At 41.7% G+C, this 21194-nt stretch overlaps 1 protein-coding gene across 1 annotated transcript in view; it reads right to left on the reverse strand.

Moving 5' to 3' along the window:
* The window catches only part of PTPRN2 (protein tyrosine phosphatase receptor type N2), a 1389072-nt gene that overhangs the window by 863694 nt on the left and 504184 nt on the right, over positions 1-21194 (reverse strand). The window contains exons 8-9 of the mRNA XM_075315450.1: positions 10170-10210; positions 3390-3781 (exon numbers count right to left, since the gene is read on the reverse strand). Coding sequence (XP_075171565.1) covers positions 3390-3781; positions 10170-10210 — 433 coding nt within the window. The remainder of the gene's footprint in view (positions 1-3389; positions 3782-10169; positions 10211-21194) is intronic.

Here is a 21194-nt window from a genome sequence, read left to right on the forward strand (position 1 = left end):
GTGCAAAATGCTAATGACTTTATAACTACAAATATGAAAGAATTAAACCAATACAACCTTTAATGTACAAAATCCAGACACAATGACACAATGCAGGTGTAAATACAAATGCAAAAAAATGTTTCATGACAGTTTTTAATAATGAATTTATATTTGTAATCATATTATGTGTAAATGAAGTCTTTCTGTTATTTATTTTATAGTTTATAGAGAAAACGTAATGAAAAGAAGTTTCACAATGCAAAAAAAAATAAAATTGTATTAAAAAATGCGTTAAAAAGAACTATAGTACCAGGGTGACCAGTTATATTTTATGTTTTTTCATTTTTGATATATTTTCTCATGGAAATCTGTAGTGTTCAGAGTGCAAGAATCAATTTGACTCTCTCAATGGTGAAATCAAGAGCCATCTATTTCAAGGGTTCGAAAAGCACTAAAATAACTCAAAATGGCAAATCACCCCAATGAATACCAAGCTTAGTCCCCTGATTATTGTACCAGCTCAAGATGAAGAGTCATTAAATTATTTTAGGCCAAGATGCAGGAAAACGGTGCTAAAATTACTTGGTGAAATTGCTGTACCCCTTCCAAGTGTTGTAAGGTCAATTTAAACATTACGGCTTGAGATACATCCCTGATAGAAATTCTTACCTCTGACTGAATGGAAAAATGGCTCATTTCATTTAACCTGGGGAAGCTTGGCAGAAAGAAGCAGACATTTCAGCACCATAGACTATAATAATGGATTTCAATCCCATGTCTCTTGGGTGTGATCAATCCATCTAGTGAATAATAAACTTTGAACACTGCTTTATATGCAGCTGGCTGGAAAGTCACTTTTGAAACAAAAGTAGGGATGGAAACGTATAAAGCTTCTATTCGTCTTATTAGTTTTAACAGAGATGTGTGTTACCAGTCAACGACAAACAGTCATGGTATAGATGAATTAACATTAGGGGACAAATGTAATATATTATGTTCACAAATCTTTTCCTTGCTGTGTATATTTTATAGTTTATACCCGGAACATGGTCCTCGTAATGAAAATAAAAGGTGTAGAAGCACATCAGGTTCCCGCTATAGGACTGATACATTTCAATTTTCATAGGCAGCATGGTTTATTATAGATTTATTACAATTCGCATCTTAATAAGTGGTGACATCAAGTCAGGGCCTGCCAGGATAACACCATAGTACTTTTTTGCTACAGAGCGTCTGCAAAAATATATTTTTGGTAATGTAATCTTGATTAGACAACATCTTCTGAGATGTGCAAGGTGCCGGAACTTCATCTTGTTTCATAAAGGAGATGGTAATATTGCTCATTCTAAGGTAACAGATGGAAGGCAGTGCCGGATCAGACACTTCTTCATTGACATTGTTTGCTAAATGTAAGAACAAGTCTTCTAACTACCAGCTGGAGCTGTGACCAGTCTCCTGTCCTACACCAGGGACACTATACCTTTATACCTAACTGGAAGGTGTAGAGGGTAAGTAAGAATACTCCATACCTAGTATAGATGTAAAATAATTATATTCAGAAGTAATAATAGACTAAGGTCTTTTTCTTACATTAAACTTATTGGCAACAATTTCTATTTTGCATCTGTTAAATGGTAATATGAATAGAAACTCAAGGGCATTGCTATGGGGTATCCCTATACCCCAACACATGGAAACTATTTTCAAGGCTGGTGGAAGAAGACAATTGTCTTTGCAGTGGAAAATCATGGCATTACACATAAAGTATCAATGTTGCCAAGGGAATTCTGAGTTAGTAGAGTGGATTCTCTGATTGTATACTCATCTCAAGGCCATAGTCGAGAGCAGCTGCAAAGGGGTACTGCTATGGGGTATCCCTATACCCCAACATGTGCAAACTGTTTTCTAGGCTGGTGTATGAAGACAATTGTCTTTGAAGTGGAAAATCATGGCATTACACATAAAGTATCAATGTTGCCAATGGAATTCTGAGTTAGTATAGTGGGTTCTCTGATTTTATGCTCATCTTAAGACCATAGTGGAGAACAACTACAAAGAATTATTTCTCTATAATAACTTTTTTTGTCCTGTATCACATAGACTGGCAGATGTAATGAACTTATCCCTCCAGACAGCGAGGTGCTCTATATAAAAAAAGATTCAGTCCCAGTTATAAGGCTCTGTTCACCTGTTGGATTTTTGGTGCATTTTTATGCAAATTAAAAGCTTTTTACAGTACCAACAAAAGCTATCAGATTTCAGAAATCTCATATACACACAGCTTTTTTTCTGACTGAATTGGAAAACTTCTTTCAGTGTTTTTTCATCCCTCATACACAGTAATGAGTATGTGCAAAAATGCTGCTATCAGTTTTTGCAGCATTTTTGATGAAAAAATGAAGGCACTGGAACATGTGAAACAAATTTATTTTTTAGACTTCCACAAGAATAAAACATAAATCTAAAGTAAACAATACCTGACCAACTCTTTTCCCTACTAACGTCTGAAAGTAAACAATGTCCTACCAATGTGGAAGGTATTCAATGCCCTTCAAAATTGTAACACTGACAAGCAAAAGGGTACCAATGACAGTGTTTAAAGGCAAAGGTGGATTTACAAAATGCTAAAAAAATAATAAAAAGTTAAATTTTTATTTTTAAGAGCAAAAGAGTAACAATGCACTGTGAATGGAATGAAAACTGTAGATCCTTAAAAACGTAACAAGAAAAAAACAGCAAAAACGCAGCAAAAAAAGCAGCAAAAACAAGCAGAAGCGCACCTTTTTAACTTCCAAGAGATCAGCTTTTGGCTGCAGCAAAAAAGCAACGTGTGACCATAGCCTGAGTTTTCGCTAATCTGGTCTCGATGTCAACTATTGCGACCCACATCTGCCTAGTTTGATAATCATCTTGCTGATTACTTGGATATCCAATGTACGACAGCATTCAGCCTCCTTACATCTCGATTGATAAATCTCAGATTGCATAGTTATGCTACTTCCATTGTTACATACCAAAAACTCTTCAAATTCTTTAAATGCCTGGTAATTAAGTGCAATTAAACTCAGGTGACTAGTTGTTTCCCATGTATTTCTTATCTTTCTTATTTGATCTGGTTAATATTCCATTGATACAGAGGCATTAAAGTCTTAGCCCCAATAGAATGCCATAGACACATAAAAAAGTAGTAAAAAAAGGGACTGTGGACAAAAAGTGCCACCTAGTTTTTGAGGGGACATCATTTTCATGGAAACTGACCAGTTTGTATTAACCACTGCATTTCGAATTAAGCAATCTTATATCTCTCCAATATATATGGTACCAATAAGATAATGCAGCAATACACTTAAAATGTTTACGACCCATATTTAAAAAGAGCGTTAAATTATTCAATGTCAAACATTTACCTCTTTTGTGTTACAATGTAACCATACTTGTCACTGTTGGAAGACGCAACTTGGAATTCTACTTCGTGTTCAATTTTCTTTGGTTCTTCTTCAAAAGATCTGTCATCCTGGGCATAGCTTTCCTGTACCCAGCGCTGAAGCTCAATCTCTTCTTTGGAATCAGTGTCATCTTCAGCTGACTTCTTCTGAGCCGTCATCTCTCTTGTAAATGTTTCACTTTTTACATTCTCAATGCCAACTTTCTTTTCATCATCATCGTCATCATCATCTGAGGTATAGTGAAAATCACCAAATCTTTTAAATCCTTTGTCAAATGGTTCTGCCATGAACTCGTGTGATATGGAGTTAACGGTAAAATCTGGAACATTTTCGTTAGAATTTATATCTTTGTCCTACAAGCACAGAATGAATAATTACAATTTGTTAAAGTCTTTAAAATGGCACATGAAATATTTTCATATGAACTTTACCTGTGGGATCAGTAATTAATACAACACTAAACAATACATCAAATGACCACTTTATTATAGACATCCATCTCATAGCACTTTTGACCTCCTTTGATCGTCAGAATGACAGCAATTTGTGATAAAAATTAATTCCGGTAGGTGTTGATATCGTTCTGCAGGAATATTGGCCCATGTGCACAGGACAGCTTCCCTCAGTCTATCCTATTGATAATCTAGAGAATGAAGCTCTTAAAACGTCAAGGGCCATGTTCCTGGAACCAATTCATGACTATTCGACATTGGTGAAATGGTGTATTGTCCAAGGGAAAATGTTCTTGTACAAGAGGGTAAACAGCTGTCACGAAAGGATGAACTTTGTAGGGCATGAACTTGTCATGGGAAATGTACTGGCGGGCTAGGGGTTCCTAAACTGGCCCTAAAGCTGGTGTCACACACAGCGACAACGACAACGACGTCGCTGCTACGTCACCATTTTCTGTGACGTTGCAGCGACGTCCCGTCGCTGTCGCTGTGTGTGACATCCAGCAACGACCTGGCCCCTGCTGTGAGGTCGCCGGTCGTTGCTGAATGTCCAGCTTCATTTTTTGGTCGTCACTCTCCCGCTGTGACACACACATCGCTGTGTGTGACAGCGAGAGAGCGACGAAATGAAGCGAGCAGGAGCCGGCACTGGCAGCTGCGGTAAGCTGTAACCAGCGTAAACATCGGGTAACCAAGGGAAGACCTTTCCCTGGTTACCCGATGTTTACGCTGGTTACCAGCCTCCGCTCTTGCTGCCAGTGCCGGCTCCTGCACTGTGACATGTGGCTGCAGTACACATCGGGTAATTAACCCGATGTATACTGTAGCAAGGAGAGCAAGGAGCCAGCGCTAAGCAGTGCGCGCGGCTCCCTGCTCTCTGAACTGTGACATGTAGCTGCAGCACACATCGGGTTAATTAACCCGATGTGTACTGTAGGAGAGCAAGGAGCCAGCGCTAAGCGCGGCTCCCTGCTCTCTGCACATGTAGAACAGCGACGTTATGATCGCTGCTTCTGCTGTGTTTGACAGCCAAGCAGCGATCATAACAGTGACTTACAAGGTCGCTGTTACGTCACCGAAAATGGTGACGTAACAGCGACGTCGTTGTCGCTGTCGTTTAGTGTGAACCCAGCTTAAGACTCAAGATCCTGCGCTGTCCCTCTTCTCAGAGATAAGCTTGATGATAGCCAGGTCCGAGCCCCCCAACGTGACCCTGTCTCCTATCCAAGCCCCGATCTTACTCCCCCCACCCTGGGAGTGGGCCAGAAACCCAGAAACAAAACCCCACAGAAAAGACATGGACAATGGAGAATGAAACCTCATACAAACTGCATTCAGCACAAAGGAGAGACAATATGTGGACTATGCAATAAAGAAATGGGTAGGGAACAAACTCACAACAGGAGAACATTCACACCACGCAGAACAGCAACTGTTGTTCACCATGAACTGACAACCACGGAGACCGGGATCGCTGATACTATCTTCGACGGTCTCCTACTACACTCCCCAGCCTTAAATAGTAAGGCAACAGCTTTGAAAGATGATCAGCAACCTTGCTCTCAGAAGAGTTGCACACTGCTCCAAAAAAAGATTAATGCCTGCACCCTGGGAGCAGAGAAACAACTCAGCCGACGCCTAGCAGAGCTGAGCACTTAAGAGAGGCCAGGTTGCCTGTTGGACTCTGCAATGTGAACAGAGTGCGACGCCGCAGTTGTAATCTGCATGTGCGGATTCGGACAGCGCATGACACTACTATCAAAAAGTCCATCCACAGTTATCAGGAAACTTAGAGTGTGCCAAGAAAATATTACTCATACTATTACTCATTTGATTTTACGCTGTACTCCAAGGTCACATGAATAACTTCAACATAAATAAACTTAAACTGAGAAATGACATGTGTCTCTAATAAAAGACCATTGAGTGATTTTGGACACAATATATCTAAAGAGTAATCGGTCATTTAGCGCTATACAAACATAAGCAAACGCTGAATGCCTTGTAGTAATTTTTCCCGAGATCTTTATTTGTCAACTGTATTCCTACACAGAACATAACAGACTATTGTACAACAAATCTGCTATATAACTATAGTTTGTCTCAAAAATATTAAAATCCTCATTATGTTTCTATCAATGGGATTCAAAATTTGAACACCCTTTTATAATTAGACAGAACTGTGTGTACAGGGTATGATCACATTGACCTTTACCATTAATATGAGGTAAAAACATGTTGGGACACTTAGGGGCAGACTTCTAGGGTAAAACACCTTGTAGGGACTGTATCCTCTAAAAATGACTTAGTTTTTTAAGTTAAATGTAGTTTTTATACATGTTTGCAATTTTTTTTTTACATGTCACAATCTGCATTAAAAATATAAGAAAAAAAAATCTTGCAATTTTCTCACTGGACACTGGATCTTTCATAGACACTAAAGGCCCCGTTACACGCAACGACGTATCTAACGATATATCGCCGGGGTCACGGATTCCGTGACGCACATCTGGCATCGTTAGTGACATCGCGTGTGACACCGAGTGACCGTTAATGATGGAAAATACTCACCAAATCGTCCATCGTTGACACGTTGTTCATTTTCAAAAAATCGTTGATTGTTGAGGACGCAGGTTGTTTGTCGTTCCCGTGGCAGCACACATCGCTATGTGTGACACCTCGGGAACAACGAACTACAGCTTACCTGTGGCCGCCGGCAATCAGGAAGGAAGGAGGTGGGTGGGGTGTTACGGTCGCTCATCCCCACCCCTCCGCTTCTATTGGGCAGGCCGCTTAGTGACGCCGCTGTGACGCCGCACGAACCGCACCCTTAGAAAGGAGGCGGTTCGCCGGCCACAGCGACGTTACTAGGCAGGTAAGTCCGTGTGACGTCTCCGAACGATATTGTGCGCCACGGGCAGCGATTTGCCCGTGACGCACAAACGACGGGGGCGGTACGCTCGCTAGTGATATCGCTGCGTGTGACGGGGCCTTAACTTCCTATTCTGATTAGAAATGGAACCAGACAGGACTACCCATTCTCTCTTCTTCTGTGCGTAATAGTGATGGACTACTTGGGCCAATCCAATACAAAATAACATTAAAATACATGGGATTAAAATAGGATCTAGATGTCACAAAACAGCTCATTATGCAGATGATCTTTTATGTCTCTTATCCTTGGACTTCCTTACTTTCTTAAATGAAGGCGTTTGATAGATTTAGCTTCCTAAGTAAGTTTAAGGTAAATTATTCAAAAAACGAAGATTTTAATATTTCATTTCCACAAGAAGATGTTCAGCAGGTAATGGATAATTTATCCTTCAAGTGGCAATCTGAGGCACTGGATTACTTGGAAGGGCTCATTCCTTCTAATTCCGCTAAACTTTTTGCACTCAATTATCAATCACTCTTAAATCAAACCTAAAAAAATCTATTGAAACTATCTTGATTCGGAAGGAAGAACCCTATCAAAATGGACCTTTTGCCTCACTTTCTGTATATTTTTCAAACTGTTCACATCTGTCCACCTAAGGCTATGTGCACACACTGCGTTTTTTTGACACTGCGTTTTTGGCCGCTAAAAACGCACAAAAATGCACCCGTGGCAAAAAACGCATGCGTTTTTACCGCGATTTGGAGCGTTTTTGGCTGTGTTTTGCTGCGTTTTTGATCTCTGCGTTTTTCTGCGTTTTTCCAATGCATTGCATGGGGGAAAACGCAGAAAAATGCAGGAAAGAATTGACATGTCCATTTTTTTTTTAAGCTCAAAAATGCAGCTTAAAAAAAAAGTTGTGTGCGGACAGCAAAATTGAAAACTCATAGACTTTGCTGGGGAAGCAAAGTCATGCAGTTTTGAGGCCAAAAACGCACCCGAAAAACGCGCAAAAACGCCACGAAAAACGCACTGTGTGAACTTACCCTAATAGTTTTTTCTGTAAATTATGCTCTGTCCTTGTCAGCTTTCTCTGTGGAAGGCCTAGGCCGAGGATAGGCATGCAAACATTAACTTAATCTAAATCTATGGGTAGAGCAGGTCTTCCTAATTTCAAAATGTACTTTCATGCTTCTCATCTAGTTCGATTAATAGACTGGCATTTTCATTCGGTGACCAAGCAGAAGTTGGACTGGAGCAGGAAGGCTTACATATTCCATTGAAACATCTTCCCTGGCTCTCAACAGTTATGCGGCGTCACACGAGACAAGCTATCGCGCAATGCATTGTCGCGGTTACGGTTTTCGTGACGCACATCTGGCATCGCTTGCGACGTCGTTTCGTGTGACACCTCCGAGCGACGCAGAATCGCTCACAAATCGTGAGTTGTGTACTCGTTGCTTATTTTTAAAAAATTGTTTATTTTTGAGCACATATCGCTCCGTGTGACACCCCGGGAACGATGAACACAGCTTACCTGTGTCCCACGGCAGCCGCCGGCTATGCAGAAGGAAGGAGGTGGGCGGAATGTTTACGTCACGCTCATCTCCGCCCCTCCGCTTCTATTGGCCGGCGGCTGTGTGACGTCGCTGTGATGCCGAATGTCCCTCCCCCTTCAGGAAGTGGATGTTTGCCGCCCACAGCGAGGTCGCTCAGCGGGTAAGTGCGTGTGACGGGGGTTTAACGACTTTGTGCGCCACGGGCAACTAATTGCCCGTGACGCACAAACGGCGGGGGCAGGTACGATCTTTCGTGCAATCGCACGATAGATCATACCGTGTGAAGCCCGCATTAATGTCCCATTATTGGGCTGCTGAACAATTCTAACCAAGGAAACACTTAGGCTGTGTGCGCACATTGCGTTTTTTCATGCCTGGGCGTAATCAGGGCTTTTGGAAGGATTGATTCATTCTAATTTTTATGATGAATTTGAAATAAAGAAAAATAATTTTTTTATGGACATCAGTGCTGGATTTGTTTCTACCCCTTCCTCCCTTCAATGATTGCTACACCTGTGGAAGCCAACCACAGACACCGTGCACTGGCCCAAATGGACATCTAAATCTACAGATTGGTGAGCTGGAATGTTTACTTTCTTTGTGTAATTCTAACAGGGGGAGGGGATAACAATGAATTTATTATCTGCTCTATTGCAACTGCCACTCAACAAGCAGCTAATTTTATAAACTTTACTTTTTTTGGATTTCAAAACCTATGCATCCGAGCTGACCACTACAGGTATGTAGAGAATCAGCCTGATAGTGCCAGTATAGCACTGGCTTTAGCTTATATAAGAAAATCCTCGTGATTGGTTCCCTTTAAGGGAGATTCTTTTGAGGTTCCCCCTTTTTTAACAAATGTTGCATAGAAACATGTTGGATTATTTGATTATTTTATTCTTTAAGAAATGTATCTGTATGCTTTTCTTTATAATTAATCATTTGCTACTAGATGAAGGTCTAGTTTGACCACCTGTTTTAAAACGTTGCAAATGCATTTTACTTCATTCTATGTTAACTTGTTTTCAATAAAAATATATTGAACATATCTTCCTATTGTTTCAGGAAATAACACATGTGCATAGTCACAATGCTCACATCCCAACCCTCTTCTTTCTATTGAAATGTCAAATGAGCATGTGCATTGCATTTTTATTGGTGGACGCTGTATTATCAGCTGTGTATAGATGTGTGACCTGTCATTCTAATCCTGCCTCTAATTATATTGGGCCTTCTGTAAATGTTTTCTTAAAAAAACAGGAAGTATGGGTCTAAAAAGCCCCAGTAGCCAGTGTGAAAATTGCAAGATAACGTTTTTTTTTAATAAAGATTGTAATATGAAAAAAAACAGTAAAAAAATATTTAAAAAATACATCTAACACAAAAAATCTTGATTTAATATAATGTTTAATGATAATTTAATAATATATAATTATAATTTAATGATTTGATATAAGGCCATTTTCTGATGACACACTCCATTTACTAGGTAGCACTATGGAGACTTTTGCTGTTATTACGCCATCACCGGCCAGGTATGCCAATATTGATGAAGCATGAGCGGAATATGGGCAGAAAGGGATGTGGTTATGCCCATGCATAAAATACATGAAAAATTACACCCCTTATTGTATTAGGGGTGCTGCTGAGCTCCATCGAGCTCATTCATTAACACTGACATGAGCACTTTCTAATAAATTTGTTCCTAACAACACTGTCAGATCTACAATTACTATTACAACAATTCCAACATTTGAATGCAAAAGAGTTTTTACTAATTATTCCCCAAGATAAAAGGTAGACATATAATTGCATAGAAATAAAAAGAAGAACATAAAGAGATAAAGGAACGCACCTTCATTTCATACTGTGACTGTTTCTTGTTTGTTTCCGCACCTTCAAGAAAATACAAAAAGTCAATGAACAAACGCAATTAATTACTTGGTTATACTGAATTAAATAATGACTGTTTTAGAATCGGTTATTGCTTTCAATTTTCATGAGACTGATCAAAACCGCTGGAGTTATCTTCCCCTAGAATTTATGGCATATACTGTAGATGTAGCAGCTGCCAAATACAGCCACAGTCCGTCAATAGCATAAAGTGCCTCGGCCATTCATTTGGACAAAGTCAATTCAAGTTTTAATAATAATCATAATATTATTAATCTTTATATAGCTCCACCACATGACAATTCAGAGGGTGAATATAGAAACAAACTCAAACATTACAAAGTATCAAACTAATTGACAGAACGTATCAACTAATGAACCAGTCAAAAGTAAGGATATCGTACAAATTATTAATTATTAGAGCTGGGTGGACCAAGACTGAAGTCCAGATCCTCATGGGATTCTTGCTTTTTGATCCGTATCCGGCACTCGAGAAGTTAAATAGAAAAAATAAAGAAAATAATAATGAAGCAAGCCCTTCATACTTACCGAGGCTCCGTCGCATCTGTACACTGCTCCGGCGCAGCTGTACGCTGGTTCTGCAGCCTCCACTCATCATTGCTTGTCCATATGCATTCAGCACTGCTTTCCTTGCCCACCAGCCAGCCTTGCCTCTGTGAATGGTGGCAGTCAGACGCGCCCCCAGCCTGTGTGACAGCGTCTCGTTACATCTCTCATTCATTCTTTCGGTGGAGCGCACAGCGAGCGGTTGTTCTCTATTGCTGCTCGCTGTGACAGAGTTGTAGCAGAGCTGGAATCGTCGTGGGACCTTGTGTGGATTACGTCGGTCCTGCAGGGGCATTTTTGGGTTAATAAAGTGGTGAAAGAGGGTGCTCTTTGTATTTTATTCCAAATAAAGGATTTTTTCGGTGTCTGTGTTTATTTACAGTCACTTACAGATTAGTAATGGGATGTCATAGATGCTGCCATTATTAATCCAGAAATAATGGCTGCTGTGGACTGCCTTTAACTCCTTATTTCCATGATTGCCACCACACCAGGGCAACCAGGAAGAGAGAGGTAAATCTCAGGGATTGTTACATCAAATGGATGCTGATATTTCTAGACTGGACCTCCCCAACCTGAGAATACAGTCCCATATACCAACTTTATCTTGGCTGGGTATCAAAATGTGGGGGACCACACATCATTTTTCCGTAAATTATTTATTTAAATAATAATAATAAAAAAAAAAAGCTGCATGTGGTTCCTCTTAGGTCAGAGTCACAGTTGCGAATGACTTGCATGAGTCTCGCATCGCATCACCCAGCACGGCTGCACACACTCTCCTGATAGGAGCGGGTCAGCTGCATGTAGTTCTATGCAGCTGCACGCTTGTGTCCGGAGAGTGTGCGGTTGCCAAGTGATGCAATGCGATATTCATGCGAGTCGCATGGTTCGTGTGAGCGCACCATAAGGCCAGAGTCACACTTGCGCGAGTCTTGCATCGCATCATCCGACATGGCCTGGTGCTTTCCAGACACGAGCGTACAGCTGCACAGAAATACATGAATCTGACTTACTCCTGTCAGGAGAGTTTGCGGTTGCCGGGTGATGTGATGCGAGAATCGCGCAAGTGTGTGACTCCAGCCTTATTTTGATATACAGCCATGATAAAGCCCAACTGCTGGGGGCTTCAGCCATGGGCTTTATCTGTGCTGGTATCAGAATACGCGGGCCCTATGCCGATGTTGTTTACTAATTCATTTATCTTTTTACCATGATACTAACCCGCAGACATTTGCACTGCTTTCTCCGCCCACCGGCCGTCCTGGCGCCTGTGATTGGTTGCAGTCAGCTGACACGCTGCCACTCAGGGTGGGGGCGCGTCTAACTGCAACCAATTACATGGTGGGTGGGGAAAGCAGTGAATATTCAATGAGGGTTAATTGTCGGCTTCGGAAGGGAAAAGCGTTACGGGAAAGCAGCTTGCCGTCATGACAGATCTTTGATGAGTACACTGCATGCGCTCCTTCCCCCTATCTCCTTCTATACCAACATTTTTAATCTCCAGATTCTGGTTCCCATAGACTTATATGGGAACCAGATTCCGGACCAGATCCGGAATCTGGTTCCTGGTGCTTGGGCAGGATGGAAGTGCAGCACCAAGGCTTGTCTAATTCATGACGAGTGAAGGCATTCCCTACTCTACAATTTTCACTCCAGTCCATTCTGGATTAATATTTCTGGCATGGTGCGGGGAGATGCACACCACTCACCAGACTCTCCACTTTTCATGAATCAGGAGTGTCCAACTGCAGCACACCTCGTTCATCAAGACCTTCATGAATTCAGGGGCATGGTGGACAACTAATCTAGCATGCTAGGTCTATACAGCTGTGCTATATTTACTACTATTAACTTTACAATTGTGTCCCTTGGTGGTATCCACCTCGGTTGTGCATACCTTGCTTATTTTTATCATGTGTGTTATTTCTGGTAATAATAAAAATTTACATGTTTTGGAATAAAGCCACTGTGTCGTGCAATTATTAATTATTAAAAGGAACCTGTCAGCTGATTCATGCTGCAAAAATCACAGCAGTATGAATCAGAGCCAGGTATAATTTTGTCTAAAACACTTAGACATTTCATACAAAATAGTTAGAAGACGCCGTCCGGGACTATAGACAGATATTAGACTAGTCCAGAACTACCAGTAGCTGGCTTTTCCCATTGTTCTTACAGGTAATTCATAAGTTTTTCTCTTGGGATAGACCTGTCAATCCCCTGGAGCAGGGCTGCCACTAGGAATTTCAGGGCCCCTGACTGACATAATTTTGGGGCCCCTTTGAGGCTTCACTTCAGCTCCGCCTCCATCCCTGCTCCGCCTCCACACCTCACACACAAGCCAATAAATGAAGCGTGACGAGGTCTCCCTTCTGTTGGGGCCCGGACTAGAGTCCTATTTGTCCCCCCCTGGTGGCGGCCCTGCCTGGAGCAGTGCAGGGAGAATCCGGCCAGGGGACTGCACTGGACTAGTCTCATTTTTGCCTATAGTTCCTGCCCAGATTTTCTAACCATAACTTTACCAAAACGCCAGATCGTTGTAGAGCAGAATATACCTGGCTGCAGTACCGATGGTTTGGGCAGCATGAATAAGTAAACAGGTTCCCTTTAACAGAGGTGAGTACCCTGCTTTCAATCTTTTGTACACTGACACTCTCCTTCACCCGCTGTGCATCAGAAAAAAAAATGGTCCTATAAATTGTAAAAACTGGTGGGAGAGTCATTAGTTTGGTCACTGCCAATAATGATGTGATAGTAAGATATCATTAGCACAAAAAGTTTCTTAAAGAAACAATCTAAAAACTTTATGAAATCACTTCTCTCCTGAATATAGATCAAAGACCAAACTGTATTTTGATGCAGGAGCAAAGTGTCACACAGAGTTTTGCACAAACTTCACCGACTGTCATGGCGGCGTCAGGCTCTATTAACATTGCAGATTTTGACACTTCGCTTGATGGTTTCTCTAGTGTTTCTGATCAACACAGGCAGACTTGGGCATCGATCTGCTGTGTGCTCACTCATAGACAGGCTATAAAGAGTTATTCTCTACTACTCTGCTTGTTACGCTCCTTTGATCACATGTTGTGAGGAAGCCAATCACATCTGCTCCTGTCATATTTAAGCTGGATGAAATCTTCTACCCATGCCAGCTATAGGTTATACTCTGTTGGTCTGTGTATTGTGGTGTCCCAGACTATCTGGAAAGTGTTTCTTTTTGCCTGGAGTGGTTGTGGAGTTTCACCACGGTCTTGTTGTTTCCTCACTGCTTTTTTTCTCCTTATCTTTTATTGCCTGATACCTCTGTGCATGCTGTGTTTGACAGAATATTGGTTTCTCCTGTCTGTCTAATTTTATTGGTTCAATCTCACTCCTGTCCCAGCCCCCCTGGGGGAGGGGGTGGAAGATCAGGGCTGATCAAGAGCAGAGCCAGAAAGGAAATTCAGGTATCCCTACTTTTAGGGGTATACCTGAGACTGTAAAAGTCCGGATCCGCGCGGTTTCAAAGATACCTGGGTGCCGGATGTAGGCCCAGGATTCCAGGTGCACGATCCGGATCCTGCACTGGGGAAATTAATTGAAAAATAAAGAAAACAAGTGAAAGTTTCATACTTAACGAGACTCGGTGTCATGACGATAAACTGCTTCCGGGTCGTGCACTCACTTCCTGTACTGCGCAGCTTTCCATGCTTTCCAAGGCCATCGGCTGTCTTGTCGTCTGTAATTGGTTGCAGTCAGACGTGCGCCCAGCCTGTGACAGCATCTGCCTGCAGTCTTCACTCATCGCGGCTCAGTCAAAGGCTGCACTCACAGTCAGCGGTCATGCTCTATGCCCACTAGCTGTGAGATGTAGCAGAGTTGGATGCATCATTGTGGGACTTCGTGTGGATTACGCTGGACCTGGAGGGGTGTGTTGGGGATTAACAAAGTGGTGAAGGAGTTGTGCATTTTTGTATTTTTTTCCAAATAAAGGATTTTTTTTTCTCTGTGTTTGTGCTTATTTAATGTCACTTATAGATTAGTGATGCAGGTACCTTATAGATGCCTGTGCCATCACTAACCTAGGGCTTAGTAGCAGCTGTACGCTGTTATTTACCCCTCATTACCTTTATTGCCAACACACCAGGACAACTCAGGAAGAGCCGGTAAAGTACCAGGATTGTCACATCTAATGGATGCGGCAATACTGGGCGGCTGCGGGCTAAGATTACCAGCCCCCAGCTGGCTTAATCTTGGCTGGGTATTAAAATTAGGGGGGACCGCACATTGGTTTTTTTTTTTTAAATTATTTAAATTAAAAAAAAAAAGCCACATGCGGTTTCTCTTAGGCAGGAGACACACTTGCAAGGGACCCGCACGAGTCTGACATCACATCACTGGCACAGCCGCGCACACTTCTGACAGGAGCGTGCATGTGTTTCTAGGTACATGCACGCTCATGTTCAGAGAATGGCAGGCCGTGCCGGCTGATGTCATGCCAGACTTGTAGGAGTCTGACATTGCATCACTGGCACAGCCGCGCAAACGTCTGACAGGAGCGGGTCGCATGTGTTTCTAGGTACATGCACGCTCATGTTCAGAGAACAGCAGGCCTCGCCAGGTGATGTCATGCCAGACTTGTACGAGTCTGACATCGCATCACCCAGCACAGCCGCACACTCTTCTGACAAGAGCGGGCCGCATGTGTTTTTGTCTACATGCACGCTCACCATACTGACCCGCAGACACTTGCACTGCTTTCCCCGCCCACCGGCCTTCCTGGCGCCTGTGATTGGTTGCAGTCAGCTGACACACTGACACTCAAAGTGTGGGAGCATCTAACTGCAAAAAATTACACACGCTGGTGGGCAAGTAAAACAATGAATATTGAATTGTTGGCTCCAGAAGAGAAAAGCATGACCCACAAGGAGTTTGCCGCCATGACACCGCCTGGGTGAGTATACCACATGTGCTCCTACCCCCCTATCCCTTCTCCAACGTTTTTAGTCTCTGGATTCTGGTCCTCTTTGACTTATATGGGCACCGGATTCTGGAGCGGATCAGGGTTTTTTTTTAATTGAGCAGTGATCCACCGGTCCCGTTTTTTTGCCAGTCCGAGCAGCTCTACTCGTGACAGAAGGTGCCTTAATTGCTTTGTCTCTAATGGAAAACAAGACAAGTTAAACCACACTTCATAAATGAGTTGAACCTGATTCAAAGACAAGGCTACTTATTTAATAAAACAGTGCCACATCTGCTCACAGAATGTGTGTGGTATTGAATATCAGTCCCATAATAATCATTAATGCTAATGAACAGTATCAGACACAATCAATGGACAGATGGAGCTAGTTTTGGAAAACATCAGCCATCTTTCTAACTCCCTTTAGGACTCGATCACACGAGTGTATACATTAGACAAGGGGTAACAGACTTTTTTATTGGATAGCACTTGGACCAATGTTCCTCATAAAGGCAGTGCTAATCAATATTTTTTATCTCATGCCAATTTGGCAAAAAATCACAGCATGCAAGTCTATGGGTGAATGGAAATCATCGGACTGCACTCGGATGACATCCAACTGCAGGTTGATTTCTGTGGACTCAAGGAATGGGAAGATGAAGACATTTTGTTCCCTATCTTCTCCTCACAACATGCTATAATTCTCTCATCTGAATCGGACCACATTATGCCGAAACTCAGATCAGAGTTTGATCAGTGTCATTTGCAAAATCAATCCGATTCTCTTGCATGAGAAAATCTACACGCGTGTGACCCCGGCCTTAAAGGGGTTGTCCACGACCAGGACTACTCCTTCTTATTGCATATGTTTCCCCCAGGTAAAATAATAAAGACTATACTCACCTCCCGTACCTCCCGTACCTTTAAAGGGGTTGTTCACTACTAGGAAAACCCCTTCTTATCCCATATGTTTTCCCCAGAGGAAATAATATAGACAGTACTCATCTCCCGTACTGGCGCCCTTCCAGCGGTGTCCATGAGCCCCAGCACCACGAGCACAGACACAGCCGGAAGGGCGCCAGTACAGCAGGTGAGTATAGTCTATATTATTTTCTCTGGGGACACATCCTAGTAGTGAACAATCCCTTTAAAGCAACGCTATACAGTGTGTCCACCCATATCCTGTCCACTGCCATTAACTTGAAAACGGCGGCAGGTATAGGCATAGAAGTGATGTCTAGGTATAGTAAAGTAGCCATGCGCTACGCAATGAAACCACCTATAGCGCCACCTGGTGGAAAACAACAGAGTGAGCATTTTTATCTCAAAAACAGAACGAGATAGAGAAAAAAAGTGAATTACAAAGTTGTAGGGCATCATCAATTCAATACGAATCAACACCTTGCATACAGAAATGATATGATTAGAACGTATAAAACTCACAAGGCTGCGGACGTGAAGCGATACCTCATGGAGACCTTCCTACAAGTCATTTGGTATGGTGGCTGCGTGGAGTGGCCTCCACGCTCACCTGACCTGACCCCATTGGACTTCTTTCTGTGAGGTCACATCAAACAGCAGGTGTATGCGACCCCTCCACCAACATTGCAGAACCTACGACGACGTATCACAGATGCTTGTGCAAACGTGTCACCTACCATATTGCACAACGTGCAGCAAGATACAGTATGCTGTCTGGAGTCCAGATGTGCATTGCAGCTGATGGTGGCCACTTTGAGCATCAAAGTTAAATGAGCACCATATGCGTGACCAGCATTCAATGTTTTGGGGAGAGGGTCATGGGTTTCATATCATAGCATTTCTGTATACAAGGTGTCGATTCGTATTGAATTGATGATACCCTACAACTTTGTAATTCACTTTTTTCTCTATCTCGTTCCGTTTTCGAGATAAAAATACTAACTCCGTTGTTTTCCACCAGGTGGCGCTATAGGTGGTTTCATTGCGTAGCGAATGGCTACTTTACTATACCTAGACACCACTTCTATGCCTATAGCTGCCGTCGTTCTCAAGTTAATGCCGGTGGACAGCATATGGGTAGACACACTGTATAGACCACGTGATTAGGAGGTAATGAACTCACTTTTTTCCTACATTAATTTGCAAAAAGTATTGCAAACAGAAAAATACTGTAGGTTTATTTTTTGTTCACATTTATTTGTAGATGAAGCCGGGCTTCATGAAACATCTATCAAATCCAATTCAAATAAAAAATCTGTGATGTTATTTTTAAAATATGTGAAGTATTTTTCTGTTTTCTAAACTATAATGACTTTACATGTCCTACATAGAAGGAATAAAATGTATAAATAATTTCTACTATAAAGCAAAATCATATTAATATATGCAATACATAAATTACACAGCCTGTAGCATCAGCTCATTGACACTGAGGTGAAGATTTGTTGTTATACAAGTTACTGAAGTTCACATCAGGAAATCAATACATCGATCTTGCACAAGGGGATTATGTAAATATTCTTTCCGCTTCATATAAAATAGAACACATTTTTTGTGCAAATTTAGTGCTTAACAACAAGTTTTCAAGGTTAGTTTCCTGCTCTCTCCAGCAGCAGGCTATTGATTGCAGGTCACAGGTGTCAAGCGACTGACTACAAAGCGTGTCATTTCCGATGTGTTTTCGGTGCAGAGATTGAGACATAACGCACATCTTTCTAAAAGGAATGTTTTAGATTTTAATGTGCATTTTCTTTTAGAATTCAGAACCAGCCAATATTCATACAGTAAACGAATGAATGAATAAGAGATGTAAGTGCAAATAAATTATATAGCACACATATTCTTTTTAACCCTTTACTGAGTCAGAGCCAGGAACAGTGTTTACAAATACCGCACGGTGAGGATCCACAAGTCTGCAGTAACATAGAGTGACTGCAAACGTATGGATTTAGATCAGACAACTCCTTTTAAGGGGGCTTTCCACGCAACGACATCGCTAACGAGATGTCGTTGGTGTCACGGAATTCGTGACGCACATCCGGCCTCGTTAGCGACGTCGTTGCGTGTGAAACGTAGGAACGACCGCTAACGATCAAAATTACTCACCTAATTGTTGATCGTTGACAGGTCGTTCTAATCCCAAATATCGTTGCTGTTGCAAGACACAGGTTGTTCGTCGTTCCTGCGGTGTCACACATCCGCTTCTATTGGGTGGTCGCTTAGTGACTCCGCTGTGACGCCAAATGAAACCTCCCCCTTAAAGGAGAGATTGTTTGGCGGCCACAGCAACGTCAGTGAAGAGGTAATTGCGTGTGACGCTGCCGTAGCTATATTGTTCGCTACGGCAGCAATCACCCCGTAACGCGCCACCGACGTGGGCGGGTGTTATCGCTCGCGACATCGCTAGCGATGTCGCAGCGTGTAAGGCCTGCTTTAATGAAAAAACTTTAAGTCCTTATATTTTGTGGTGTTGCTGTGGTACACAAGAATTGGGATACCCTAATAAGAAGTAATAGCAAATGCTTTAAACATGAATGTTCAACCTATTGAGTATTTAAAGGGAATCGGTCAGCAGAATTTCACACCCAAAACTGATTATATGAGCATGTATCTCTTTCAAAGACAATTCCAGCAATACCTTTACATGGCCAGTCTGGTCCTCTATTACTGAGAAATCAGTATTTGAATTAATATGCAACTTAGGTTGAAGGACCATTGAAGATGTGAAGCCTCTGTCACTCCAGCTCAATTTCCCTCACCTTGCTGCCTGCTCCTTTTTGACTGCCAGCCTCTATGCTTTATTATTTCAGGCAAAGGAGTTAAAAGTGAAACATGAGCATGTAGGGCTTGACTGGGAAAAGAGCTGGAGTGACAGAGGCTTTAATAGCAAGTTCCACATAAATTGAAATGCTGATTTCTCAGTAACGGAGGAACAGAGTGACCATGTAAAAGTATTGCTGGACTTCTCCTTGAGAGCTACTTGTGCGTAGAAATAATAAACTGTTGAGGCTGTTAAGCTCTAAAACGCAAACCACTTAAACACTAAGAAATTTAAAGATACAATAACAAATTTTGTTAAGTACAAATACAGAAAAATCCAAATTGATAAATATATAAAAGAGAAGACACCAAAGAGAAAATAGTTACCCACGCCTCCTGACAAAGCCTGTTCCATTATTGGTGATCGGCTGTTAGTCACTATGTATATTCAGCTGTTCTTTTAAACTTTTTTGCGACTCATGCACCGACAGGGTCACAACTAATGTTTGCACTGTTATTACTTTCCTTGCAGTACCTAACATGTTATTTTTTTTATTAGATCCGTATTCATGGTGGTCCCCATCTATGGGCAGTATGATGTGTTACTTTGCACCTGGTCTGCAGTGCCTCTTTAGGTTACGAAAGGGTCTTTCACCCCCTTTCTGTCCTTCTGTATGGTGTCTTCTCTTTTTATATATTCATCAATTTGCACTTTTCTGAATTTGTACGTAATAAAATTTGTTATTGTATCTATTGTTATTGTATATCTAGTGATTTGTTTTTTACGAAATATGGGCTTAACAGCCTCAACAGTTTATTCTATTTTTGTTTATTTTGCTATTTTCGCCACTAATGCTTCCTTACATGTGGAAACATATTTGTAGGTTTGGTGTGTGTAGAAATAGTTTGGGGGGGGGTGAAATACTGCTGACAGGTTCCTTTTAAATAGGATTGATCACCAGGTGAAAAGTGGCCAGTTTTTGTTCTTATTTTATTTATACTGCTCCCCAATTATTCAGTTTGTTATTATGCATTCTAACCTAGTAGCAGAGTAATGTGTGGCCTAGTAACCCCTTCCTACCCATCCCTGTGTGTAATACTGTGTAATATTATAAAACTTTTCGTCTGCACCAATACAAGTATGCACCATATAAGTATGATGCATTGAATTAGGCCAGAGATATTATGATGCACTTGGTCATCTATCATCTATCATCTGCCATCATCTAATCACCATGTCTATCTTCCCACAGGTATGTCAATTCATGCACTCTACTTTCCCATGAACTGATCTTCACTCCACTTTGCTCTGCTGTGTGTGCTAATACCTGGTATGTCAATTCATGCACTCTACTTTCCCACTATATCTGACCTGTTCTTTCTTTGCTTCAATATCTTCCTGACATCCTCCAGCATCTCACTGAGATCTTTCCCCCCCTGTTTAGCACCCCCCTTTTATGACCTTTGTTTATTTTGCCTATGTTAAGCTGCATCTTCTTTTTTTTTTTTTTTTTTTCTTTGATTGAGTGATCAAGGGGTTAGTCTTGCAACCCACCCCTTCACAGCTGAGTGCACTTGTATGTGTATATAGTGGGGCAAATAAAAGTCTGCACAAGACTTTTCGTCTGCACCAATACAAGTATGCACCATATAAGTATGATGCATTGAATTAGGCCAGAGATATTATGATGCACTTGGTCATCTATCATCTATCATCTGCCATCATCTAATCAC

The sequence above is a fragment of the Anomaloglossus baeobatrachus genome, chromosome 6, assembly GCF_048569485.1.
Source record: "Anomaloglossus baeobatrachus isolate aAnoBae1 chromosome 6, aAnoBae1.hap1, whole genome shotgun sequence".
NCBI classification, from domain to species: Eukaryota; Metazoa; Chordata; class Amphibia; order Anura; family Aromobatidae; genus Anomaloglossus; species Anomaloglossus baeobatrachus.